The sequence below is a fragment of the Clarias gariepinus genome, chromosome 13 (genome assembly GCF_024256425.1).
Source record: "Clarias gariepinus isolate MV-2021 ecotype Netherlands chromosome 13, CGAR_prim_01v2, whole genome shotgun sequence".
Classification (NCBI taxonomy): Eukaryota; Metazoa; Chordata; class Actinopteri; order Siluriformes; family Clariidae; genus Clarias; species Clarias gariepinus.
The window spans coordinates 102,780-130,676 of NC_071112.1; the positions used below are offsets into that span (position 1 = coordinate 102,780).

The window sequence follows — 27,897 nt, forward strand, 5'->3', positions numbered from 1 at the left end:
TGATGTATCCTGTAGAGGCTGTATTTAAAACACCCGGACAAACCATTGGAGAAACCATTCTTAAGACAGGTTTTAAAGCACAAATGTTTGAGCTCTGATCATCACCATCTTGGCAGGAGCTGCCTCCGCCTAATTCCTGATTCATCCATAAATGGGCGAATGCACAGAAAACATGAAACCATTTCTAAAATAAACCCCCACGTGCACTGAAGTTAGAATATCAATTAATAAAATAAATAAATACACACTGGACTTTGAATAAAAAGTTTCTTTAACAATGCACAGTTGGTTTACACAACACTAAAATAAAACAGGAGCACACACGCACACATGCAAACATTAAAGGGAACGGTCCCCAGCGTCTCTCACTGTCACATGGTCTCTCTTTTTACATTTCATCATTCTGAGAAAGCAGGGTTCACAGTGCACCTCCCTGTCCTCGCACCAGTAGGACAAAGTTGTTTTGAGACAGCGTTACAGCCTGGATGCATCCAAGTAACTAGAGCAGGGGCTTGGAGGTAACGTTCAGAATCGTCCCCTGCCTCGTCCCCCTCCTCGTCCCCTTCCTCGTCCCCTGCCCCGTCCCCGAGTGTAAAGATGACCAGCAGCACGTCTGATCTTTCTTCTCTCCTCGTGGTGCTCACGCTCAGCTCGTTGCTGATTCCGCTGTTTCTCAGACTGAGAAAAAAAAAGGGGGGGGGGGGGGGAGCATGAAGGCCAAATTTAAATACGATTAATGATATTAATTTTAAACTCAAACAGTTGGTGACTCCAGACATACACTCCTCAACTGTACACCTGCTCTTACTCAATCAATCAACTATATCCCAGCAGGGCAGTAAATAAATCATATATATACACACACACACACACACACACACACAAAATCATATTTCTACACAAGTCTCAAGATTTCAGTAAATGTTCACAATAAACATCTGTGATGATCTGGACTTCTCTTCAGTTTACACAGACTGTACTGTCGTAATCCTCTATTGTTACACCCTACTACAAAAATAAATTACAAAACTGCTGTTTTTTTCTACATATTAAAAGATATGGTGCAAATCTGCACAGTAAAAAAAGTTTAATTGAAGTTGAATTTAAAAACGCCTAAAACTGATCACAAACAGTTTTACGCTTCTACACACTTTATGTAGATGTAAAAATAAATAAATAAATAAAATAAAATAAATAAAAACGCACCCTAGTTTACCACAACTATTTTTGGTCAAGTGTATCAGAACCATACAAAAGTCCGGATACTGAGGTCATAGGCAAGAACTGGAATCTTCAAAATTGATGTCTACAAAGTTCAAATTAAAATTTTATTTGTCACGTACACAGTCATACACAGTACGATATGCAGTGAAATGCTTTTAATAAAATTTGTGCCATGAACATCACATGACTGAGTTAAATACAACTCCAAATGACCGACTGCATCGACACCTCATACACACCGCCAGGCCGCCAGTGTAGGGGTAAGGATTAGGGCTCGTTTTTGCTGCCCGGGACCTGGGCGCCCTGCAGTGACCGAGTCGACTTTTACCAGAGTATGCAAGGAAAATGTGAGGCTGTCTGACTCGGGTGATCCGATTTCATCCAAACTTTAGCTTTAAGTCAAAGTCCAGACTTCAACCCAACTGAAATAATGTGGCGGGGACTCACACAGACAGACATTTTTGATGAGCCACTGTCAATATGAGACACTGTCAATGTGTAAAATATTAAAATCGCGTTTGAATTCGCGCTTGTTTTTTACTTTCACTTTGCGATCACCAATTCCTCTGACATCGTCTTATCACTTGTTAGCTTACTATTCAAACATGACAAGTGAAATCTCCCGCCGCAAGCTCAAACATGTAATAGAGGTTGATTGCACAGAAAAAAAAATAAATAAAAATTAAAAAAAAAAAAAATCGCTGACCGTTATGTGTGTAACAATTTACGTGGGCATTTTATTTCTGCTGAGCCAAATAAGACAGGTCAGGGTGAGGGACAGCCAAAGAAAAGTCTACCACAAAGTGGAAAAGTTATGACAAATCAGACACAAGGCCAAAAAAAACAAAAAAAAAAAAAAAAACAGCTTTTTGGTTTCATGGACAAAAGAATTTCTCTGGCTGGAATATGACAAGCTAAATAACAATGTTGCCCCGTGTGTGTCATGAGTTTCCCTTGATTTCTGACTCGACAAGCGCCTTTGTTACTGGGACCAATAATTTTAGAAAAGACCCCATCAGAACCCATGAGAAATCTCTGCATCACAAGACATGCTTTGGTGCTCAGTCTGCAGCATATTTCCCAGAACAAACACCAATTGCAAAAAAAACATACTAAAAATAAATCAAGCACAATGAAGGTGAGGTAAACCCGGGCTGCTTTGCCCACAGCTGGGGACCGCTCTCTATTTCTCTCTGCAGTATTAATCCTGTGATAATGGTGTTAGCTTTTTTTTTTTTTTTTTATCCGTAAGGCTCAAGTGTTTTGAGCGTTTCTGCTTCTGGTGGGTAAGTGAGAGTCGACATATTAATTGTGTTTATATGGTCAAGAGTATGGTGCGAGAGTGGATCTGCCCAGAAGAAGGAAACAACAGCAGTTCTCCACAAGTCTTATTGTGAGATTTTGTGGAACCTTAAGAAGATAATTATAAAAGTTATTTAGGCACTTCGTGATGGTTCAGCAGTTCTGTACAGAGCACCCGATAACACTTCCATGTTAATGAGCGCACCTCATCTTTGTGCCACAAATCTCCCCATCCACTCTCGCCCACACGACTGAACAAACTACCCCTCCACAAATTTTAGGTCCCAGAGGGTCTAATCCTGATGTCCAGGTGCTGCCACAAGTTAAAAAATTAGTTGTGTCCATTTCGCACAATGTCTGCATAAAAATAAATACAGTAACATTTGTTTTATAAAGTAAGAAATTTGTATAATGCAGGATGAATACTGAACATATTATTAACCATTCACTACTTGCAATAATGCAATATTAACCTTAGAATTTGGACTCATTTGTATTCATGCACTCAGACTTATAAGTGCATAAACACAACAATAAGTAAGCTCAGCTAATGCACCGACCTGATGAGTGAGAGTGCTCACCTTTTTAAGAGTGAAGGTCAGCTGCTTGCTTCCGACTGCGGTGTCAGCGAGGTTCAGCATCCCCGAGCTCTCCTCCAACTTCAGACGCTCCTCAAGAGAGGTTCTGGCACAGAAACAGACTGTTAGACTCATTTCACAAAATAATACAACAATACACTGATTCATTTGTATCTATCCACACACACAAACCACACAATCTTTTTCTTATATATTTCAGTTTTATCCTGGTGAGTATTTTTAAGGAGTACTTTTGCATCTTCTGTTTGCGTGCCACGTCCCCGAAGCTGCGGAACTCCTCCCCGGCTTTGATCTGGTAGAAGCGCGGCTGGTTCTGGCCGTAAGCCTGGCTCTGTTCAGACTTTCTGACTGGATCTGAACTCTGCAGGCTGGTGCGGCGGTCCTGCTCCTTTCTCTCTTTAAACCGACGCTCTCTCTCCTCTGCTCGTAAGAGACGCCGCTGCTCCCTCACCTCCTCCACCCAGCTCTTATCATCATCTGAGCTCTCCTCTTCCTCTGAGCTGGGCCGTCCCTCCAGCTCCTCTTCCTCATCCTCATCAGACTATCACATGGGAACAGATTGCCCAGTGTATTATTTACAAAAATAATCATAAGACTTGAAACGGGACAAATTAAAAAGTTACAGTTTGTTCCAGGGAAGTTTCACCAGGCAGGTGCTGCAAAGTCTTAAGCAGTGACCAGATTGTAGTAACATTTGTATCGATAAGAAGCAACATAAATGTTTCAAAGCTAAATTCTGTCATTTATTAACAAAACACCATATCATTATGTAAATATTAGACAATTTAATGCTGAAAGCAATTATGGGTGTGAGAGTCAGGTGTCCAGATACTTTTGGCTATTTGTTTTCCCAATTAGTCCAATTATCTGAGAGACACTGTACCTGTTGCTCAGCTATCTGCTGTAGCCTCTCCCTCCTCCTCTGGCCCACTTTAGACACGATGGGATTAAGCAAGCGGAACTCCTCACTCTGCTCGTCTACTTGGTAGTCTGGATTCTCAAACATCATCTTAAAACGGTCATCAGTCAGGATGTTACTGGAGCCCTGAGAGAGTGTGAGACCAAGGCATCAGCTGTGTTCAAACAATAGCCATGTGTTCAAACCATCCTCTGATGATTGTTCACACTCAGATCTCTCACCTTGGCCTTCTTCTTGGCTTTTCGTGATTCTTTGTGCTCTCCCTCCTCCATCAACTTCATTGCAAGCTCTTTGTTCACCTTTGGCAGATTCTGTCAGTGTGCAGGAGTGGAAAGGTCAGGAGAAAGAGATTAACAGTTTAAGACACATCATGTCCTTTTAAACGTGTATGGATAAAGTCTGCACATGACTGAAATACAGCCTCCAATTTTTCACCAATTTGACTGGATAATAACTACAGTGATTAAAACGGTTCAGCTTCTCATTCAGGTCAGGAGATGTGCCTGTGTTTGTGAAAAGGATGCTCCTGTGTTTCAAAATGGTCATATTATTGTGTTATTCCATACTATTATATGGAAAGACAACAATCAACGGCAGGGGCGTAATCCAGTGCAAACTCTGAAGTGTCACTCAGAACTGGTATGGGGGGAAAAACCCAGACTGGATTAATATGTATAAAATAAAATTATCCATTATAATCATCCTAGATTTCTTCCACATACAGTATATACAGACAGCAGGTTTAAATACCACTGCAGTACTCATTTAGGAATTATTATATCATACCAGTTATAACCAGGTCTAGGGTCATGGACACAATGGAATAGTTACTTACTGAAGGTCTTACACAAACTAATTTCAAAAATAAAATGAAACAAATGGAGAGAGAGAGAGAGAGAGAGAGAGAGAAACAGACATATCACCTTTATCTGAACTCTCTGGACTCTGGACTCTTCGATTTTTTGGCGTATTTTGTCCTTGCGATATTCCTCGTAAGCGAACGGATTCGCCATAGTTTTAACCTAAAGGATTACAGGAGATAAGTGACATTTCTCATTTTAAAGAAATTTTTATAAGGTTTTTATACATTAATCACTTTAAAACATCAAGTCTCAGAATATTATTAAATATTACTTTAAATGTTTGATCACAAGATGTTTATAATATACATACAGAGTTGTGATGACAAATGATCACAGCTTACAGTGTCCACAGTACTGCTAGTCAGTAGTATCACACTAATTAACCAATAATTATATACCTTTACTCTCTCCACACACACACACACACACACACACACACACACACACACACCTTGTGGTAGAGCCTGATGTCCATGAAGAAGCCGTGCATGTAGGCCCTCAGGAGAGGCGAGCCGATCAGGTGGGTCAGACCTGACGAAACAAAAAGCAGGAGTCGAAGCTAAGTTTTAGTCTTGGCTGGACATCTTTTCATTACAATTATATAGGTTTTATACATTATAGACGATTAAGGACACATAAAGTGAACTTACCAAGGTTGTCCAGGTCTTTTCGTGTAACAAATTTGTAGTCATCATATACGGTACTCTCTGGGTTCTCCTCCAGCTCCTCGGTCAGGTTGTCTAGGAAGGAGCACCAATGAGGAGCAGGACCGAGGGCCTGAAGAACAATGAAGATGGACAATATTAATGAGATGTCCAACCAACAGCTGGTTCAGAACCAGTGGACATCTGGAGATCTTTTCAACACAAGTTATAGTTGCCTGTGGACCTTTTGAGATTAGAAATCAAACGAGACTGCTCCAAAACCCCTGACTTTTAGTGCAGGCTCAGCAAAATAAAGCAAGTTAAACCACATTTATTTAACAAAGCAGTTTTGTTTTGTTTTAATAGTCGGTGCAGATCCTGAATTCAGGGGTTAATATTAAAATATCCGTGTTAAGATTCCTCCACTGTTTCCTTTCTCTCTCTCTCTCGTACATTTTGACAATTCCTCAGGACCAGACACACTCAACCTCAACGAATCAGGGTGAATAAACTCATCATTGTGTTTAGGACACCAAGTACATTTAAACAGAATGTCTCCTCAGGGTTTCTTCTTAACCAACACACAATATTTCAATAACAGGAAAATGGTGCCGTTACTTACAGGAATGTAGAAAGTGTTCATTTTGGGGTCTTCATTAGCAGTGAAGAGCATACCTGTAAATGAGACAAGACAAATCACTCCTACAGTGCACTTCTACACAACTCCTATAGTTCTCCTTTAAGATGTGCAACTCTTAGCAACTCAAGACAAACAGTATTTAATTTAATTTATTCCCTAGCTAATTATGTACAGCAATAATCCTAATAATCTCTGGATGACGACTTCTTATTGTCCATGAATAATGTTTACAGACAAACAACTGCTGCTTTGAAAAAAATTCTTGTGTAATGATGGAAAGTAAAGTTTTCCTGGTATTACGCAATTCAAACAACCTCATTGTAGGCAGATAAGATGGTATAGTGAGTGCTATACATGATGCTAGTCGCCCACTATATACACATTCCAGAAAGGCTAAGAATATTAAGCCTGGTTGGAATGAGTATGTAGTTGACTACCAAGAAGCCGCTAAGACGGCTCATAGGTCCTGGGTTATAGCTGGTAGACCCAGACAGGGGCCAGAGTTAGAACATAAAAAACATACCAGGGCTAAATATAAATATGCAGTGCGCTTTGTTGAAAAACATGAGGAAGCCTTAAGAGCTCACTATATGGCGGGAAACTTGATTGGCAACAATGTCACTGAGTTCTGGAAGGAGGTGATACCTACAAATAGGGCCAAGACAATATTGCCTTGCCATATCGAGGGTGTATCTGGTGCAGAAAATAAAGCAGAGCTGTGGAGACAGCACTATGCAACTCTGTTTAATTGTATTAAAAGTGAGCCCTATTGTGTGGGTGAGTTAAATGAGGATTTAATTCACTTTACTCCAAATGAGATCTATAATGCTATAGAGCAACTAGCTGATAACAAAGCTAGTGGCAAAGATAACATCACCGCGGAGCATCTCAAGTTAGCCAGCCCTAGAGTGGCAGCCCTGTTATCCATTTGCTTCCCAGGGCTGATGACTCATGGTATACTGCCAGACACCATGTTGACCGTCACATTAGTGCCCGTTATCAAGGATAAGGCAGGGAAAATATGGAGTCTAGACAATTATAGACCCATCGCTCTAGCTAGCATTCTTTCAAAGGTGTTAGAAAAGTTGCTACTAGATAGACTGAGTGGGCTCATTTGCACTACAGAAAATCAATTTGGCTTTAAGTCTCAGCATAGTACTGATCTATGTATCTATGCCTTGAAAGTAGCTGTTGAATCCTACAGAAGGCAGGGCTCTACAATGTTTATTGGGTTTATTGATGCGTCCAAGGCATTTGACAGAGTAAATCATCATAAGCTTTTTACTAAACTCATGCTTAGGGGTGTGTCGGGATGCATCATACGTATACTGGTTTACTGGTATGCCAAACAAAGCATGCAGGTTAAATGGGGAAATAGCCTATCGGCACCCTTCAGTGTAAGTAATGGAGTACGGCAGGGGGGGATTTTGTCTCCAGCCTTGTTTAACTTATATTTGGACAACCTTTCAAAGCAGTTGGGGAAATGTAAGACGGGTTGTGTAATAGGGAATACTCTGTTAAACCACCTGATGTATGCAGACGATTTAGTTATTATGTCCCCCAGCACTGTTGGGTTCCAGCAGTTGTTGGATATATGTTCCAAGTATGGGGTTGAGTTTGATGTACAGTACAATGCAAAGAAGAGTGTTGTGTTGATTTGTAGGACTGAGGAAGATCAGAAGGTGCACTTCCCTATGTTTTACCTGTCAGGACATTGTATCTGTATATCTAACTGTACAAAATATCTTGGGCATATTATTACTGACAAGATGGAAGATGATGCTGACATGTATAGGCAGAGACGAATGTTGTATATCCAAGCGAACATGTTGGTCAGGAAATTTCATTACTGCTCTGATGATGTGAAGGTGCACTTGTTTCATGCTTATTGCACCCCTATGTATGCAGCCCCATTATGGGTCAACTATAAAAAGGAGACTATGCGCAAACTGCAGGTAGCATATAATGATTGTCTGAGAATATTGTTGAAGAAGCCTAGGGTTAGCAGTGCAAGTAAGCTTTTTTGTGACATGAGGCTAAGTTGTTTACAGGCCCTTTTGAGGACCCTAATGTTTAAGTTTATGTGTCGACTTGATGAGTCAGAAAACTGTATTATAGTAAGGCTCACAAGTCCTATGCGTAGCTCGGTCCGATATCAATCACATCTATGGAAGCATTGGTATGAGTGCCTTTTAAGACTCTTGTGAAAAAGGGTGTATTTTTATATGTTTATGTAGATTTTTTTTTCTTTCTTGTATATGTTGTATGTTCTGTTATTGGGCCTGGAGCCTGTAATAAAGATTATAAATAAGATGAGGGTTCTCACCTGAATCCGGGTAAACACACACATCGTTGATGTTGGCTGGTGGCTCGATGGAGGAGAACACCTTACCCTGAAATAAAGAACTACTGTTTTGGATAAACTCTAACTCCAGGGGTCCGTTCTTCGTACGTCGCTTGACACATCCGAGATAAACTGACACATCTAAGATGAGATCATCGTGCTAATTACGATCCAGCTAAGTTGGTTCTTCGAGCACACCTGTTGTTGTTGATAAGTATAGCTGGATTGAGTTGTCTAGGATTATTGCGCGCTCGTGCGTTGGTTTAAAAGGCACTATGCATCGACAGTAGAAACACTGATCACAAGCCCTCTGATTGGTTGAAGAAATGGAAAAAGAGCTGCTCAATTTTTTTTTTGTAACACGTGTTATGCGCTGAAATGCCCCCCTGCCATGGCTTGCCCCTCCACATAATCGCTATCAAATATTATATTAGAACATAAATTCATAGGTTAATGGTTTACAAATTACAAATTACATGAGACCATAAAATAAAATAAGCAATATAAAAATAAATATGTTGTATATGAAAAAATAAAAATATTATGTATACTTTTATATTGTTTATTTTATAATAAAATTAGTTTTGTCCAATTTATCATTATAAAATATTTATTTTTATTATATATAAATATTTATTTGCATATTTTTATGACAAACCCCTGAGAAATAAATGTGTTACAAAATAAACATTATACAAGAATTTTTATTAATGGTCTTGACGGCTGTCTCGTGCCTAGGGTTTATTATAATAGTAATATCATATTTCATAACAATAAACCTATGAACTTAGGTTCATATATATTATTTGATAGCGATTATGTGTGTGTGTGTGTGGTTGTGTGTGTGTGTGTGGGTGGGGAGTCCATGGCAGGGGGCATATACTTTTCTTTTTCCACGTGAGTCAGTCGTGCTCTTTAACCAATCAGATGTGACCTCGCCATTTTAACCAATCATAACCCGCCAGGAGCGCAGCCTAAATCCTGTTTACATGAAATAAAGCTGCTCCCGAGCAGGTTCAAGCTTACGGATATGTTGCTATGACAACAAATGCTAGAAGCGCATCGAAGAACGAAACAATCCAAGATCAGGGCAAATCCACAACAATTAAATCCAGCTAACTGAGTTAGCGACGTACGAAGAACGGACCCCAGGACAGTGAGAAAGTCTCAGGGTAATATGGGTACGGATACTAATGTAGAGAGAGAGTGTGTGTGTGTGTGTGTTGTGCTTACGTTGTCCCTGTGCCACATCTTGATGATCTTTGAGTCTGCAGAAATCACCAGATCCATCTGCTTATGAAAATGGAGGGAGTGGATCGGCAGGCCGTAATAATGGTCTTTTACCAGCAGGGGGCGAGAGGAACGGAGGTCATACAACAACACCTGTAGAGACAACAGGATGTTTATTAACCTAAGAGTAAAGCTGAACAGTTTCCTAACATGAAACTCATTATAATGTGATATCTAACAATTATCTGCAATAAGACAACATGAACTTTGACACTCAAAATCTTCAGATGAACAGAATCATATAAAGACACATGATTTCGTGAAAATAAAGTATATAAAGTATTAGTGGTAACTAACCTGTCCTGTAGTCGTGCCCACAGCCATACCCAAGGAGTCGTTAAACTTCAATGCACTGACAGACGGCAGGCTCTCCACTCTGGAACACAATACACCACACATTGTATTAATAATAATACTAATAATAAGAAGAATGCTGTATTAATAATTTATTTATATTAAAGCATTTGGCAGACCCACTTTGAATAAGAGCACCTGAATGTAAATGTCTTATCCAGAGTGATTTACAAAAGTGCTTTGAAGTTTATTAAAGAGTATATCTGTATAGTTCATTAAACAGATTAGACATTTATCAAAATAGATATGATGAAACCCAAATTGAGTTTGATTTATAATTCTCTATATGTGTTTAATTTATTTGCAGCGTTACAGCCTGGAACTGAAATGGAATTAGAGGTCATGAAACAACAACACGTTTTAAACATTATCACGTTGTTAAGGAGAATCTGAGCGCCTGAGCTGATGTTTTCTTTAAAAGATTATTCTTTTTTAAAAACAGAAATTAGGAGAACGTAGGAGAACACGTAGGAGAACCAACACAAACTACTTAAAGAACTCTGTGGTAGTGCTTAATTTTGAAACATTAATATTTTTGTTAGACATACTGTTTTCTTTATTTAGATGATATTTAGTGTGTAATAAATGTGTAAATAACATGTTTGCCCTTATGATTACACTCGTGTGAATTTAAACATTCACAGACTGAAGTGCCTTATTTATGGTAAACAGTGATTATGTTACGGGGTTTAATCCCCAAAATCACGTCTGAAATTATTTTTTAGAAAAATTAAGCAGGAAAACACAGGACAGGAATTCATGTGTGTGTGGAGGGGCATGAATACATTTTGAAGCTCATCAGACACAAAAAGTTTGTATCCCTTAGTATAAATTATGATAATACAGTGTTAGGATTAGGAACGTACTCAGTTCCCTCTGTGACGCTGCTGAGAGCGCAGTCCAGGACGCCCACTCGACTGCGCACACGCGGGTCCCAGCATTCCACTTTCCCCTACACACACACACAAATCAGAAAAACTTAAGGCAAAAACATCATCACCACCAACAGCAGTAATAAGCGAGCACACATACACACACACACACACACACACACAAACACAAACACACACACAAATACACACCCACCTCGATCGTCCCAGCAGCAAATAAATGATGAACAGGGTTGATGTCACATACATTCATCTCCCTGTTGAATCCATTAGGGCATAAAAAAAAAAATAAAAAAAAAGGATTTAGGAATTATAAAAATCATTTATTTATTATAAAAAACATTTTCAGACAATAACCTGTAAGTAAAGACAGTTGGGCTAATTAGTGTCAATCCTCCTAAAACTATAGTGTTATAAATAAAATAAAGTCCCTGTGGGATCAGACTGCTAAAGTCGTTAATAAACTGACTGACGAGAAGACAATCAGCACTGTGGCAGTCAGTGGAACCTCAATAAATATAATAAACACACAATACAGTGTACGTTCTACATAAACACACAGTGGTGTTAAACGCCCCCTGGTGGCAAAGCGCTTACGTTGCATCAGTCTGCAGTGAGTTGAGGAATCGGCCCTGTTCGAGGTTCAGACGGAAAATCTCTGAACTGAAACAGAACAACATTAAAGTCACATCACACAAGAAGGATTAGGACAAAACTCATTGAACAGCCTGGCTAGGTCTTTACTGCAAAATAATGAAAGTGAGAAAAAAGATGAATTAGATCAATTAAATAACTGTACAGTATAAAATAATTAAATAGAATTCGATTGATTGACGTAATCATTGCAAGGGTTAGAACATGGCCTAGATACAAGTAGTAGGTCTGGATATTGGACATTGAGGGGAAAACTGTTATTAAACTACACCATATAAAAACACACAGACATGGAACCCTGCTGGTTAGGAAGGTTTAATCCCTGACCAGTACGTCCATAAACATTTCTTCTTGTTTAATAAAACCCGCGGTACAGTTCTGCACCAAGCTGCTTGAGGAATAAAACAAAAATGGCACATGTGGTGCCAAAAGGAACAACGTGAAGGAGATTCATGTCGAACTAGTTGACTCAGGGGACAAATTCTGCCTCAGGAAGTTAGGGTTAGCACACACACCGCTCTTTTGTTCAGCCTCATCATGTGTGTGTGTGATCGTTTCTCTTCAGATCAGAAAGCGTGACGACGTACAGCAGACAGAACTGCGGTTCATTCAACACATTCTAATCTTTACAGTAGTCCTGTTTTCACCTACCTGGCTCCTACAAAGTACAAATCACAGGATGGGTAATGGTAGGAGAAATCTCGCCCAAACTTGGGGATTCGCGTCTTATAGTAGTGACCATGCTGGGAATGAAACTCCACGTAACGATCAATGTGCAGAAACACCAGCTAAACAAAAACAGAGTCACGTGTCAAATATATAAAGTGTCAAATATACTGGTTTCAATTAATAACAAACAAAAAAACAGCTTTTAGTTCAATGAGTCCTGGGTTATTACCTTGGAGTAATCATCAGACAAGATTTCAAAGGTCACCACTAAAAAAAAAAAAAAAAAAAAAAAAAAAAAAAAAACACACACAGGCATTATAATACTCAATTAAATTTTATTTATATAGCGCTTTTAACAATAGTCATTGTCTCAAAGCAGCTTCACAAAAATGAAGACTAATAGACTAGAAGCCATCTCTGGCATCTCTGGTGCAGAACATCTCGTCGTTTCACATCAAATAATATGAAGCGGACTGATCAATCACAAATATAATTGTATGCACTTCATCTTCACATTAAACATCAGACTGGATGAGCTCAGTGACTCCTAAGGAGACGCACCAGCTGCTTTAAAAACCAAACTGAAAGTAGCTCCCTTTTCTTCTTGCTAACATTCTTGGTACACACGGTGCTGTGTCTTCACTAAATCTTGCAAAAAAAAAGGGCAAAATAGCAGTTTTTTAGGAAAAATTCATTAGTCGAGGCACTCATACAGTTAAACTGCGCCATACAGTTAAACCGCTGCACGTGGGTTTTAAGTGAGAAAACTAATGTTATAAGGAACGAGCTACATTTAATAACTCATTAAACTTATTTAAAGGTTTTAAATTGTAACAGAATCAGAGAAAAATTTTATATTGAATCGTGATATTTGCAAAATTATGATGCTTATAGAATCGCAATTGTAATAGAATCAGCCTGAGTGATGACATCGTACTGGAGGTGACGTGATGATTATCACTACATTTTACAGTGTTACAGTCGCCTGGGCATTTCGTCCAAACTGTGATGAACAACTGATCCAAAGACTTACCGTCAGAATCCAGACACCTTTCAAACTTCAGAGAGAGCTGATACGTGTCGTAGCACCGGATCCTGGGTTTGTACGTCCCTGTGACACAAAGATGTGAACATGTCAGAATCTTTTCAATGAACAGATGAAACTACAAAGTGAGGCGTTTAACACACACGAGCAAACAAACACTGGTGTATTAATGTGTGATTAAATGTCAGTGTAGAGGCGTTTTGTTCTAAAGAATAAAACGTGTTTTGATGGAGCTCATGAGCAAACCTGCAGCTAAAATATACTGTCCGTCACGTGACACCCTGAGAGACGTGCACACGGTCGGCATCTCGAAATCCTGGATGAGTTCAATCCTCTTCTGGACGTCTGTGAGGAAACACAGCCGAGAGAATTAAACACACACACACACACACACACCAGTACAACACACTGAATTATACAGACAGGAATTAGACCAAATCTCACACACACACACACACACACACACACACACACACTCACTCACTCACCGACATCTCTCTTCTGTAAAGCTCTCTTCTTCCTGTCTGACAGCCACTACACACACACACACACACACACACACAGAGAGAGAGAGAGAGAGAGTTAAAGTCAGGTCATCTTTTATTGTCATTTCCCCCAAACACACTTCAGTACACGTGAACAGTGTTTCTCCTGAACTGAGGTGCTACAAACAACATAAACAACATACATTAACAAAACTGACTAAGAACTTCACATAAAGACACAAAGTGTTCAGTACAAACATGTAAACAACAACAACAACATGACGGTGCGTCATGAGATAAATAGTAAACAGTTAAAGTAACAGCAAAGATAAAGAAAAGAGCAATTGCAGGCTGGTGTGTGTGTGTGTGTGTGTGTGTGTGTGTGTGAGGGTGTGTGTGTGTGTGTGTCAGTTTAACATTAACCATGCAGTACAATCAGCACAGATGACTTTAACCTTCACAAATCCACAAACTTTGACTTTGATATAAAACTAAACAGTTATCTGAGATTACACTAATGACTTTTAATGCTTATTAAACTTAAGTCACGAGCCACATCCTGTTCTGTATAACTAATGGAAATAAAACTCTTACCTCAGGCAGAGACTTGCCATGGCTGAGATTGTAGATCTTTATGTTATTAACACTGGACACCTGCATCTCTAACGAGGGTGAAGGAGCTTCTACACATAATATAGAGATTTATTCCCACCGTTACGGAGCCACGCTGTAGCCACAACACGCCGCGGTGTTCACTGAATACGGTCCGTGTGAAAACCACTGGCAACACATTGGTTCCTACGCCTATGGTTGCTTTTCGTCTTCTTCTTGGTGTTTACCGACGGTTGGCATCCGTTATGTTGCATTACCGCCCCCTTCTGGTCATGCTCGCCCTCGCCTCATGGAATCTTTTTCCGGTCCTGTCAGCCTGAACCTCACAGTGTCTTTAACCTTTTGCCTGAGTAGCTCCATCATCTCTTCTCTTTCCTTTTTGTTTTTCCTGCACTTGATTAGTGAATGTTGTCCCTCATCCTGCTGATTATTATTTGTTCATTCTGTTCTGTTCCTCACCAGCTCCACTCTGTTGTGGATCGAATCCCTTTTTAACTTTGTTGTCCCGCTGATGTTCCATTTGATACTTTGTGCTTTTTTCCCTCTGACTTTGATGATTTAATTTTTTATTTCTTCTCTTTTAGCGGCTTCTTTCACCAGATTGTCTGCCCTTTGGTTTTTCTGGATCCCCCTGTACACATAAATGAGAATTTTACCTTCCTAGTCTTTTCATTGTATGCATTTAGAATTTTTTAAACATTCTCTCTTGAAGGTTCCTGGCTGCAAATTACTACATTCCTGTGGTCGATTTGTTTCGTATGTTGTAATGCCAGCGCTATGTCATATAACTCCACCATGTAGACCTTCAAGAAATTAGAAGTTTTTATTAATTTTAATTTGATATTTTGGTCACTTTTCTGTTGCTCCTGTCTGTGGATCCTTTGATCCATCTGTATGAGATCTCTATCCATTCTTTGTAGTTACTGTTTTATAAGTAACTTAAGCATTTACTAGATTTATTATCATCTATGTTTTCTATTGGTTTCCTAATATGTAACAAATATTTATGAATTATTTTAAACCGATGAGAAAACGCACTTCTTACATAATTGTTTTTCAACGTATAAAGGTCTATTGCTATAATTTTATGGATATATCTACATAGGTACACAAATAAATAAATAAATATGATGTATTTAAAAAAAGAATGTACTGAAGACATTATTTGTTTGTTTTATTTTTGTATACAAGACGTTCTAAAACATAAACATAACAGCTTTAAAGAAGTTGCCCGAGTTATATTATACAGATATAATATTATTATAATAGAGGCATTACTGAACGCTCTCAGAGATAGTAAGCTACAAAACATCAACAACATCAAAGGACATCTTATACACATCATTAACCTTGTGTTGATTACGAATTTCGTTACAAATCATTGTGACGCCAATTAATTGGTGTTTAGGTAACCATAGCACAGTATATATATCGCAATAGAATGATCCTTGTGTATATATATATATATATATATATATATATATATATATATATGTGTGTGTGTGTGTGTGTGTGTGTGTGTGTATAGGTACATCTCGATAAATTAGAATATCATCAAAAAGTTTATTTATCTTCGTTATTCAATTCAAAAAGTAAAACGTATACATTAGATAGATTATATTATACATTACACACAGACTGATATTTTTTAAATGTTTACTTCCTTCAATTTGAATGATTATGGCTTACAGCTAATGAAAACCCAAAATTCAGTATCTCAGAAAAATACTTAAGACAGAAAATAAAAGATGTTTAACACAGAAATGTTGGACTACTTAAAAATATGAACATTTATGCATTCATGCAGTAATTCATTGCAAATTGGCAGCAATCTGTGGCACTGCTGAGTTGTTACTGTATGGAAGCCCAGGTTGCTCTGATACATTGTCAGGTCTGGGGTCTCACATCTTCCTTATCGCGGTACCCCATAGATTCTCTACAGGTTTTGGGTGAGTCTGATGGTCCATCAAGCACAAGGGTACCATGGTCCTTAAACCAGGTAGTGGTACTTTTGGAAGTGTGAACAAGTTCCAAGTCCTACTGGAAAATGAAATCAGCATCTCCGTAAAGCTGGTCAGCAGAGGGAAGCATGAAGTGCTCTAAAACTTCCTGGTGGACACTGCGCTGACCTTGGACCTAATAAAACACAGTGGACCAACACCAGCAGATGGCATGGCTCTCTAAACCACCACTGATGGCAAACTTTACATTGGACCTCAAGCAGCTTGGACTCTCTTCCTTCTGACACAGGAACTTTGATTTCCAAATGAAAAGGAAAATGTACTTTTATCTGAATAGTGGATTTTGGCCCACTGAGCAACAGTCCAGTCCTTTTTGTCCTTAGACCAGGTTAGACGCCTCTGACGTTGTCTCTGGTTCAAGAGTGGCTTGACAGGAGGAACGCGACAGTTGTAGCCCGTGTCCTGGATACGTTTGTGTGTGGTGGCTCTTGAAGCACTGACTCCAGCTGCTGTCCACTCCTTGTGAATCTCCCCCAAATAATTAAATGGGCTTTTGTTTCAAAATCCTCAAGGCTGTGGTTATTTTTGTTCTTTATGCACCTTTTTCTACCACATTTTTTCCTTTTTCCTTCCATTTAACTTTTCATTTATGTGCTTGGGTACAGCACTCTGTAAACAGCCAGCTTTTTTAGCCTTGATCTTTTGTGGCCACAGAACCAGACAGAGAGACCATTTAAAGTCTCAGAAACCCATTGCAGGTGTTTTGAGTTGACATCAACTGTGACATCATGAGTCTCCAATATTAAATTTTTTCAGAATATTCTAATTTTCTGAGACTCTGAATTTTGGATTTTCAGTGGCAGTCAGCCATAATCGTTAAAATGAAAAGAAATAAACACTTAAAATATACCAGTTTGTGTGTAGTGGATCTATATAATATACAAATGTCACTTTTGAATTGAATGACTGAAATAAATCAACTTTTCAATGATATTCTAATTTATTGAAATGCACCTGTATACTGTATATACAGTATGCCGCGGGTGTTCAGGTTTTCATCCGCAATAAGGAAATTACGTCAGTCCTACCTGTTACACCCCAGTAATGTGTGTGTGTGTGTGTGTGTGTGTGTGTGTGTGTGTGTGTGTTGGGGGGGAGCAGATGAGAGCATTCTCCTGTGCAGTGGGGTGTGTGAAGAGCTGCTTTACCTGTGCGCAGTCTGACGTTGACACAACACAAATACACTAAAATTCTACATGGATCAGATCTTAACTATGGACACTTTCACTGTAAGGTAGGAACATTTATTACTCATCTATACTTTTCTTAATCCTGTGCAATTTAATTCCTCATTTAAAAAGTGTTTAGTTTTTATCCTAAATATTTTTTCCTGTCAGGGTTCATCTAAAACAGATGCTACACAAAGTTAAACAGCAGTCAATCATACCTGATGGAAATTCTCATTATCTTTAGAATTATTATTTTAAAAATAATTGATTATAATTCTAATATAATTATACTAATGAATATATGTCATATTTATAGTGTTGAATACTTGTTTATAATGTTTATAATTTACATTATGCACATGAAAAAATTATAAAAACATTACTAAATGTTAAATAAGTTTTAGTTGATATGAAATAATTAAATTAATTAATATTGGTGTTATTTAAGCCATAAACAAGCTGTAACATGAGTATTTATATGTTAGTCCATGTCCTAATCAAAGAAAAGAACACCTTGTATATTCAACAAATAAAAGCTTAAAAGTCAGTTTTAGGCAAAGATTATGCCAAACATGTGCTCAGATACGGTAAGTGATGTGTCGTTTGCTCTGTTCAGTTAAAAATAAAAACATATTATTGACTCATTGAACGGTAATTACACTTGCTAGCATATTGCTTTCTTCCAGTCTTGGAAACACAACCCTTCCAGACAGTGAAGTCAGTTGAAATCAGAGTTGACATGTTATGTTACGATGCCTTTATAAAGCCGACACGGTTCTTAGTAAGGTGTAGATTGTAAATGACTTTAATGGTTGTAATGAACATCTCTTGTCACAGTTTTTAAAGTGTGATAAAGGCCCACATTTAAAAAGTGAGTGAAGAAAGTATGGCTGAGTTCTGGCTGATTTCAGTTCCTCTGGACAAAGTCAGTTCACAATCTTTGGAAAAGCTTAAAAGGGTCACAGTCAAAGCCGGACTGGGAAGCTACTTCAGATTCCAAATCCCAGAGCTGAAGGTAAGGAGTAGTTTAATTTCATGACTGAGAGTGGGTGAGGGATTTAAGCATGTCAGATTTTTGTCAAAGACAATAATATAAATATACCATATATAGTAAGTACATGCAGAAGATAAGCAAGGCAGCTCAGGGTCATACTGTAAGCTCGGAATGTATTCTGGAGGTCAGGAGTGTTGGATTGTCTCCCTGATGGTTCTGTCTTTTGGAGAATCCAATTATGTTGCATAGATTTTAAAAGATATTAATTGCATGTTCAACAATTTTTGCTGGAAAATGTCAAAAAACTGAAGTGAAACAATTCAACACTCCAAGTCCTTCTGTCACTGTAGGCCCGTGTGAAGGACACCGCATACCTGACTTCATTCTCTGAATTTTAAAAGTGAATCTACCTTTTTACACTGAATAATAACTATGGTGATCCTAAGCTAGAACTTAAACATACAGGTCACTGTTAAAGCTCATAATATTTGGACTAAACATCTAAATAATGTGATGAACTGTTTTTACCAGGTAGGCACACTGGATGCGTTGCTCAGTGTGTCCGATGACCTCTCCAGACTGGACTCCTACACAGAAACGTGAGCAAATCCAGTTTCATTATTTTTAAATGTGGCTGCTTGTATTATCCACAGTCCAGCAAGTATTTCTTTTATTTACCCAATCTGTTCTCTGGTTAATCAACACATTAACCTTTAAAATCAGAGGTTGTTCTATTGGTTATTCCATTTAATTCCTCAAACGTATCCGTCTGGTCTCCTTGTGTTGCTTGTGGGAAAATTCACAAGCAACTGTATCACAATTATCATTAGCAGAGACACTCAATCCAGCAGGATCTTGTTTCAGGTGCTACTTCACAATGTTCCATGCGTCCTTGTGTTGTGGAACCTGAGCCCTGGGTTTTTCCTTCTTTTCTCCATTTCACCAACACAGCCCTCTTTACCTCTGTCACAATCGGGTCTGGGACAGTAAAAAAAACTTTTTAATTACAGTTTCAGAACATCAGAATATCAACAAAAAAAGTTTTTTGTTTTTTTTAAGGATATCCCTTGGATCTACATGTAGGATAAATTGCCATTGGGTATTTTCTAGGCATATAAATCTTTTAAGGTAGATAAAATGTTTCTCATGCACTGATTATGTATGAACGGTCTATAAAAAGTTGCTTTAAACAGGAATATAACACACTCAAACACTTTGTCTCTCATTTACAGCATAATGAGGAAAACAACTCAGTGTATAGCGGAGCTAATGGAACAATCCAGTGACAAGCTCATGGAGAATGCTCTGGCTAATGGAGGTATGTTGGTGTAGCCACTTTCAGCTCTTTGTGCTAAGCTAATGAGCCCCCGTATTCATAAGGACATCATTAACTAAGAGCAGACACTGCAGGTGTCCACTGTTTCCACTCTTCTCAGCTTGGCCAGATCCTGTTACCTGTGTATATCATAGCATAGTTACTGTGTCACCTGAGTGTAAGAATAGATGGCATTAAGAATGCACAATTTGTTACATTACGCATGCTTTTACAAAACAACATATGTTCACATTTCTACGTTTCTCACCAGAGCCAAAGGCATGTCGCAAAATTCCCCAGTCACCACTGAAAGTGTATCTCCAAGCCTTGCGGGGTAGGCTAACATGTTTTTGGCGTTTAATCATTTGTTTTGTTTTATATATAAGGAATATAGCAGGACTTACTGCTAACTACAGTCCTGTACAAATGTTTTGAGCCATGCCTCATTTCTTCATATTAAATTCAATCAAATGATGTAGATTAAAATAAATAAACAGGAACAAATGTTTTACTGCGATAGGCTGCAAAGTGCCTAAATAAACAACCAGTTTTTAAATTGTAACAATCTCAGCAGCAGTCTCATTTCCCCCCTTATCTGTTTCAACTACAATTGAAATACAAGAAAATCTAACTTTTTAGAAGGGAAATATGAGAATATTGGGAAGAAATGAGTGGTGTCTCAAGACTTTTTCCACAGTACTAAATATGATGTTTGAATCCTTTTTAAATGATTAAGGAGTACATCCCAACAGTTTTGTCCATTCTAAACAGCTCATATATAAAAAGTTATCTTAACCTATAATAACAGTAATAGTTTTACATATAAGATTGGTGTCTGACTTTTCAGTGGATCTGACTGCATATATGACGAGGTTCCAGTGGGACAGAGCCAAATATCCCACCGCCCTGCCGCTTAAAACACTCTCTGATCTTATCCTCAAGGTATACATCCCACACGGACCTCACATGCCTAATGATTAGAGAATAACTCTTTAACATATTAATATTCATGAGTGTGTATCTGTGTTGGTGGCTGCATGTGTGTGTGTCAGCAAGTGGCCCAGGTTGAGACGGAGCTGAAGTCTCGTAATACTGCATACAGTGATGTGAAAATGAGTCTGCGAACACTGGAGCAGAAAATGGAGTAAGTTCTCTTTAGTACGTAGTAAAACATTACTGTTATAGGGAAAGATTTAACAGCAGGGTCATGTGATTCAATTCAATTCAATTTTATTTGTATAGCACTTTTAATATTTGTCATTGTTGCAAAGCAGCTTTACACAATCAAAAGAATTATTTAAGTTTGTATGGAATGTGAATGTGTGTGAATGGTCATGTGATGCGGCCTGGAGTTACTGTTACCACCATGAAGTTATGTTTCTTTACCATTATTTTTCCTGTTTTCATCACGCTCCAGGGGAAGTCTGCATACCAGAGCTCTGACTGGTGTTGTGAGAAAGGACGACTTAGTTCTCAACTCTGAGTATCTCACCACTCTACTGGTTGTCGTCCCCAGGTTAGTGTGTGCTAATTCTGTGGTGTTTAGCCCACAGTCGCTAATTACTGTTTATTAGAGCTTTTAAATTTTTTGTCTATTTATTGTTAATGAATTTTGTACTGTAATTAATAGTACTGTTTAATTAAACACATTTTTACAGGACGTGCATCAGGCAGTGGGAGAACACCTATGAATCCATGTCAGATTTTGTGGTTCCTCGCTCCAGCAGGTTAGTTCCTGTCATTTGCTTCTGTTTATTCTCAACTCGGCTAACAACAGACAGTCGCGAGTGCAGTACAGCTCTAGCCGCGGGTCAGCAGGTTAAGCTCACCTCAGTCTAAAGTTACTGATGGGAAGCGAGCATCTCTCCTCAGTCTGCACGATCGATATCCATCTTAGTGTCTCTAATTAACCTGTTTTACTTCTTCTTTATTAAGCAGTCCGTCTGCAAAGGAACAGGCATTGTTCACTATGTTATCTGCACTGGTGGCTTTCCAACCACACTGAATAGCAATTTATTAATATACAAATAATTAAAACATACTGTATATACTATAGTCTTTTCCTTGTGCTACTTACTGGTGAAAAGTATTTAAAACCTCTACATTGTGTGCCAAAGGAAGTTGCTGGAGGAAGAGGATGCAGGGATTTTCACAGTGACGCTATTTAAGAACGCTGTCAATAAATTTAAAGCCAATGCCAGGATACACAAGTAAGTGACTGCACCTGATCTCACACACACATGTTCAGTGCATACTATATTAATAGATCAAATTAAATTAAATCATATGATGTAGATTAAATAAAATAAACTGGAACAAATAATTTACTGCGATTGGCTTCAAAGTCACCAAAGACAATTTATAATGTAACACCACGCACTGCACCATGTTCCCCCGATCCTCCAGCACCGCTCGCCTCGTTCCACCATCTCTCAGGGATCGAGGAAGACATTCATCAGGACTTTTTTCTGTTCTGGCACCAAGGTGGTGGAACGAACTTCCTCTAGATGTCTGTACAGCTGAGTCTTTGACAATCTTTAAACGACGACTCAAGTTGTATCTGTTTCTTCAAATTGTAATGTGTTTTATAGCGTGGGGAGAAGCCTGGGATCATTACCATAGATGGCTCACCAGCCATGCCTAATTCCGCGGCCCTGCTCTTTCACACACCTGCAGAAGGGGAGACCGCTTAACTAGTGAGCTTCGGAGTGAACGAGGAGCGATATTAGATTTGGGCGCACACCCATCACAGGTGCAGTTGTGTCAGTGACTCAGAAGAACGAGCATGAGCGAAGCAGGGCCAAATTAGTAGGTTATGTACAGGAAACAGAAATGAGGAGTTACCTTTGAGTCTTCTGGTCTGAGTCGTTTGTTCTTTTGTCATGTGACTCCCATAGACATTAATAATAGACACCCCCCCCCCCCCCCCCCCCGAAAAAAAAAAAAACCCTCTTCTCAGATGTGTTGGACTAATGGTACTTAGTTATTAACCTAGTTAACCCAGTGTAAGTATGTATCCGAAGTTGCAAACATTAAAGCACTTTTTGTAAGTCGCTCTGGATAAGAGCGTCTGCCAAATGCCTAAATGTAAATGTAAATGTAATAGCAAACGTGACAAAAGAACGAACTATTCGGACCAGAAGACATGATGGTGAGCTGCTCATTCTGTTTATCATAATATGTCCTTAACTTCATTGTAATATTTTCATTACTGGAACCATAGACAAAATTTGTATATGTAGACTTGTTGGGGTCTGTTTATTGAAATTGTAACATTTTATATTATTTCTGATGTTAACATCAATTAACTTCATCTGTTGTACTAAACTTCCAGCCTCCTAACACACAGTATGAGTGCAGATCAATCCCTGCTATCCGTTATCACCCAGATGAGGATGGGTTCCCTGTTGAGTCTGGTTCCTCTTAAAGTTTCTTCCTATTACCATCTCAGGGAGTTTTTCCCTCAGCACCGTCGCCCTCGGCTCGTTCATCAGGGACGATCTGATCATTCAGATTCACACACATTCACATCTCATACACACTTCCATGGTATTCTTTTGATTGTGTAAAGCTGCTTTGCGACAATGACAATTGTTAAAAGCCCTATACAAATAAAAATTGAATTGAATTGAATTTGATCAAAAGAACAAAATGAACTAAATGACTTTAAAAAAGATTTGTTCATTTTGATGAACAAGATTCAAAGAACCGAGTCACTAAAATGATACAAACTTCCCATCCCTAAAGTCCTTCAGGAAGCGTGGAGAACTGTTCCTCAAAACTACATTAAACACCACAAGAAAGTCTATGGAACCTAAATATAAAGAAATTAGTTGTGGCTTTACACATTTTCACAGTACTATAAGTATAAATGTTTAAGAACATACTCTTGAGACCTTAAACATTTTGTGGTTCTCAATAGATTTGTGGTGCGAGACTTTAACTTAGAGGAATCAGAGTGGCAACGACAGGAGATGAGCCGTCTCATCAGTGATGAGAAAGACCAGTATGTGAGTAACACTTATGCGGCAACAGCACAATCAATAAAATGCAAATACAGCTTCAGTTAATGTTTACATCAAACATCAGGATGGAGATAAATCTGATTTAATGATGAAACTGTCTGACAGATACAGGAACCTGAGCTTGTTGGTGTATTGTGTGTGAAACTCAAAGGAGATCAGCGTGTGTTCCTATTAAAGTGACCAGTAAGGGGACGGTATGTCTGTAGTCTAACGGAGGTAAAAAAATAATGTTGAAATTGTCTGCATCACCAGGGAATATTTGTGCGCTGGCTGAAGGTGAATATAAAGGAAGTGTTTGTGGCCTGGATCCACATCAAGGCTCTCCGAGTGTTTGTCGAGTCAGTGCTCAGGTAAAATCTGTCACTCTGTCATATATACAGTATATTCATTCATCTCTCCATTTACATTAATACATGTGATGTAATGTTGTGGCTCAGGTATGGCCTGCCAGTCAGTTTCCAGGCTCTTCTGCTCCAGCCAGAGAGGAAGCAGATCAAACGTCTACGTGAGGAACTTAGCTCTGTGTTCACACACCTGGACCCCATGGCTGCAGCGGGAAAACAGGATGTGAGTGTTTTAGCACCATTGATTGTGATGAGCGTTAAGAATAGTGCTAATGTTCAGGAGCTGTCCACTAAACAAGTCCCTATTATACTGTAGCTGAGAATCAGAGGCAGACTGTTTATTCTACTCAGTTCCGTTTGTCTCAAGCAGATATATTTCTTACAGATTATGGAGAATTAAAAACTACTAAAAGTGTCTATTATAGAGATGTGCCTTGCATTTATTAAAGAAAAAAACTCTCATTTTAAATATTCAATTCAATTCAATTTTTTTTGTATAGCGTTTTTAACAATCGTCACTGTCGCAAAGCAGCTTTACACAATCAAAAGAATTATTTAAGTCTGTATGGAATGTGAGTGTGTATGAATTAAGATGGTCAGTTTGTCCCTGGTGAGCAAGCCGCGGGCTTTCCCAACAGTGGCAAGGAAAAACTCCCTGAGATGGTGATAGGAAGAAACCTTAAGAGGAACCAGAGCTAACAGGAAACCCATCCTCATTTGGGTAATAACGGATAGCAGGAATTGATCTGCATTTATACAGTGTGTTAGATGAGTTAGTCAGTTCAGTATAACAGTTGATGTTGATTAATGCTAATATGAAGTCCAGGTGGTTATTGGAGACAATTGCAATCTTGAACTATTGAGCAACCGCAGCCAAGTCAAGTCCTCAGAGAAACAGCTGTCAACACCAGTCAAGGCCAGAACCGTCTTCATGGTAGAGTGAAACCGTCCCCAGACACCAGACGCATCCCAAAGAGACACACGGGGCATCCATGTGACGAGATCTCCAACCAGAAGCGGGGCACCAGGATGGGTCAGACAGGTCCTGAGGGCAGAGGGAGTCTGGATCACTGGCAGCTCAGGAACGACATGTGTAGCTCGACAGAGAGAGAGAAGAGAGAGAGGGGAAGAGAGAACAGGAAAGGGGAGAGCAGAAGAGTAGAGATAACAGTTTGGTCTGGTCGCAGTCACATAATGTATAATGTAAATGTATATTTAGTGTAGAGTGAAAGCAGAGACTCCGGCAGGACTAACTATGACATCATAACTAAAAGGGAGAGCCAGAAGGAAACACAGACATGAGGGGGAACTGAGATGTAAAGCAACCAATCACCTCACTGTCAACAAACCTGAGTGATCAATGAGAGAGAAATCTGCATCTTCCAAGCAAGTTCTTTTGTTTGTACTGACAGTCCCGTAAGAGGACAACTTGGAAGAGGCAAATGAGCGCAAGCGGCTCAAGTACCAGGAGCTCATGAAAGACTTGCTGTGAGCCCATAGAAGTAGGGTGCAGAGGCTTTGTCGCTTGCTCCCTGTGCAAGATCTTTGCCAGGCTTGGAATCACAGGAGCTGCAAAAAGGAGAGCCATCAAATCCATCACAGAATCCGCAAAAAGAGCCTCGAGGTGGATTTGGATTAAGTGGTCCGCAAAGAGGGCAAATGCTGCTGGGTCTTGAGTTGGGGCTTGATCAACCCCGGCTGGGTCACCTGAGAGAGGGTGTCTGATGTTGTGAGACCCGAAACACCTGATGATCTCAGGAAACGTCACTAATGATGCGTCCCAGCGCATCCAGAGATGTATCTAAGTACTCACATTGTCTCAAAATCTGTGATTCCATTAGATCAGAGTTGTTCTATTAATCAACACTTTTTGACCAGTGTTGTGATTGAAAAAGAAAAAAAAAAGATCTTTAACATATATATATAGTATAACTGTGTGTGTTTGGACTCTCAGTGTCTCAACCCAAGAAAAAAATAAAAGCAGACTAAATCAGATAAGCACCTGATGTTTTCATGATATTAGGATGTCATAATTATGAGCTAATAAGTCAAAACTATGAGAAGATCTCATGATTTTCTTTCACGAATGCTCCGAATTAATGAACACTGAGATACTGTACAGTGTAACTTGGGTTTCTTGTTTAAATGTCATGTCTCAATAATACTTTTTCCTGTTCAATTTTCCACTCCACACCTCAGTCCAGTAGGCGGCAACACATCATCTCAACAGAAAAAAAAGCAATACTCTCTTTTATATTTTTAATTATATATTTTATAATTTGTCAATTTTAGACCATTTAAGATCTAAAATAATTTAAACACACTGCTCTAATTCTTATTATTGCTTATACTTTAGCAGGTTTAAACAGTCATGCCCTTTCTAGCCTTTCTATTCATCTCTTTTTAATGAGTCAACTGATCTCTCTTCTTCCCCAGAGCCCTCCTGAGGACTTTAAGAATAGCTTTAAGAGTAGCACTTGAGACTCCTTCCATTAATGTTGAATGAATGTCTCTTTATAGAAAGTTTCACTATATCAATAATTATATTTTTATTAAATAATAATAAAAAATATATTCTTTGGTTAAAAGACAACTGCATGTTGGTATTAAAATATTATAATTGATGTTTTTTTTTCTCTTTTAAGGTGGGATTTGACATTGCAGAGGTTAACATAGGACAGCAAGATTACAACTCCTACATTCATTATCCAATCAGCATTAATTTAGTGGACTCCCACTAGCAGACTAAACAAACTCACCACGCCCATGTGACCCAGGCAAGCATTTTAAAATGGACCAAAGCTACTCTGTACTCTGTGTTTGAGGTTTTCCAGTTGAGGACTTTTGAGATCAATGTAATAGAAGAAAGCAACCAATGATGTGATGCTAAGTTATTCACAAACATAAAGACTTCTCCAGTTCAAACCATCACTCAATCACACTCATCAAGTTCGAAGAATCTCAGAAAATAATGAATGTTGGTTGTAACCTCTTCTGTGAGAAGCCTGAGTACAGTTTGTATTCCTCTTGTTGATAAACCATGTAAATTAGTGTAAAAAATCTCAAAATACTCTACGCAACATTTCTTAAAAAAAACATTGTACATTATATTTAATGTATTCAGTGAAGGTAGTAACTTGATCAGTTATAACTACTTAGCATCTGCTGACCCCTGCAACCCTTTCCCAAATCAGTTCATACATACTTCCCAGTCAAGGCCACAGTTACCATGACTACCCTGTGAGCCTGATTAAACCTCATGCCATTTCCTTCTGTTTTGCAATATGGTTTTGATCGTTCTTTGACAAGAGAGTAAAACCAGAGCGGTTCCTGAATGTAATAACACACTTCCAAAATATTTAGAGTTTATTTAGAAAATAGCAGAAACAAAAACAAAAAAAGTTCATACAAGGATGTAAATAAAACAGAAATTCCTGCTTGTGCATCATTTATTGTGTTGTATCTCTGCAATCCATTCTATGGTGTGCGATGACG

General features: G+C 38.7%; 2 protein-coding genes across 2 annotated transcripts; one reads left to right on the forward strand and one right to left on the reverse strand.

Annotated features, from left to right (window-relative positions):
* Positions 1-253: 253 nt before the first annotated feature.
* nol10 (nucleolar protein 10) lies at positions 254-14,685 on the reverse strand. The gene is made up of 21 exons (XM_053509187.1): positions 14,517-14,685; positions 13,926-13,971; positions 13,684-13,782; positions 13,426-13,503; positions 12,622-12,659; positions 12,375-12,511; positions 11,667-11,732; positions 11,266-11,326; positions 11,046-11,131; positions 10,123-10,201; positions 9,769-9,918; positions 8,518-8,584; positions 6,174-6,226; positions 5,558-5,684; positions 5,359-5,438; positions 4,968-5,066; positions 4,266-4,355; positions 4,009-4,170; positions 3,356-3,666; positions 3,108-3,210; positions 254-678 (listed from the first exon to the last, which is right to left on the reverse strand). The coding sequence occupies exons 1-21, from the start codon at positions 14,580-14,582 to the stop codon at positions 526-528; spliced, it is 2,151 nt and encodes a 716-aa protein (XP_053365162.1). The 5' UTR covers positions 14,583-14,685; the 3' UTR covers positions 254-525.
* A 3,925-nt stretch (positions 14,686-18,610) lies between these two features.
* On the forward strand, positions 18,611-27,143 carry atp6v1c2 (ATPase H+ transporting V1 subunit C2). Its single transcript, XM_053509432.1, has 13 exons — positions 18,611-18,739; positions 19,250-19,317; positions 19,951-20,036; positions 20,305-20,367; positions 20,881-20,975; positions 21,086-21,177; positions 21,451-21,549; positions 21,692-21,760; positions 22,151-22,243; positions 23,956-24,043; positions 24,311-24,408; positions 24,496-24,625; positions 27,048-27,143. The coding sequence occupies exons 1-13, from the start codon at positions 18,611-18,613 to the stop codon at positions 27,141-27,143; spliced, it is 1,206 nt and encodes a 401-aa protein (XP_053365407.1).
* The last annotated feature ends 754 nt before the right edge of the window (positions 27,144-27,897 follow it).

Bases quoted from the DNA above. Each gene is read 5' to 3' on its own strand.
- nol10 (XM_053509187.1), bottom strand. From the start codon at position 14,582: ATGCAGGTGTCCAGTGTTAATAACATAAAGATCTACAATCTCAGCCAT. The intron at 10,202-11,045 runs GTACGTTCCTAA...ATTGTGTTCCAG, and splicing joins AGCGTCACAGAGGGAACTGA to AGTGGAGAGCCTGCCGTCTG. The intron at 4,171-4,265 runs GTGAGAGATCTG...ACACTCTCTCAG, and splicing joins AAGCCAAGAAGAAGGCCAAG to GGCTCCAGTAACATCCTGAC.
- atp6v1c2 (XM_053509432.1), top strand. From the start codon at position 18,611: ATGGCTGAGTTCTGGCTGATTTCAGTTCCTCTGGACAAAGTCAGTTCA. The intron at 18,740-19,249 runs GTAAGGAGTAGT...TGTTTTTACCAG, and splicing joins TCCAAATCCCAGAGCTGAAG to GTAGGCACACTGGATGCGTT. The intron at 24,626-27,047 runs GTGAGTGTTTTA...TTCTCTTTTAAG, and splicing joins CTGCAGCGGGAAAACAGGAT to GTGGGATTTGACATTGCAGA.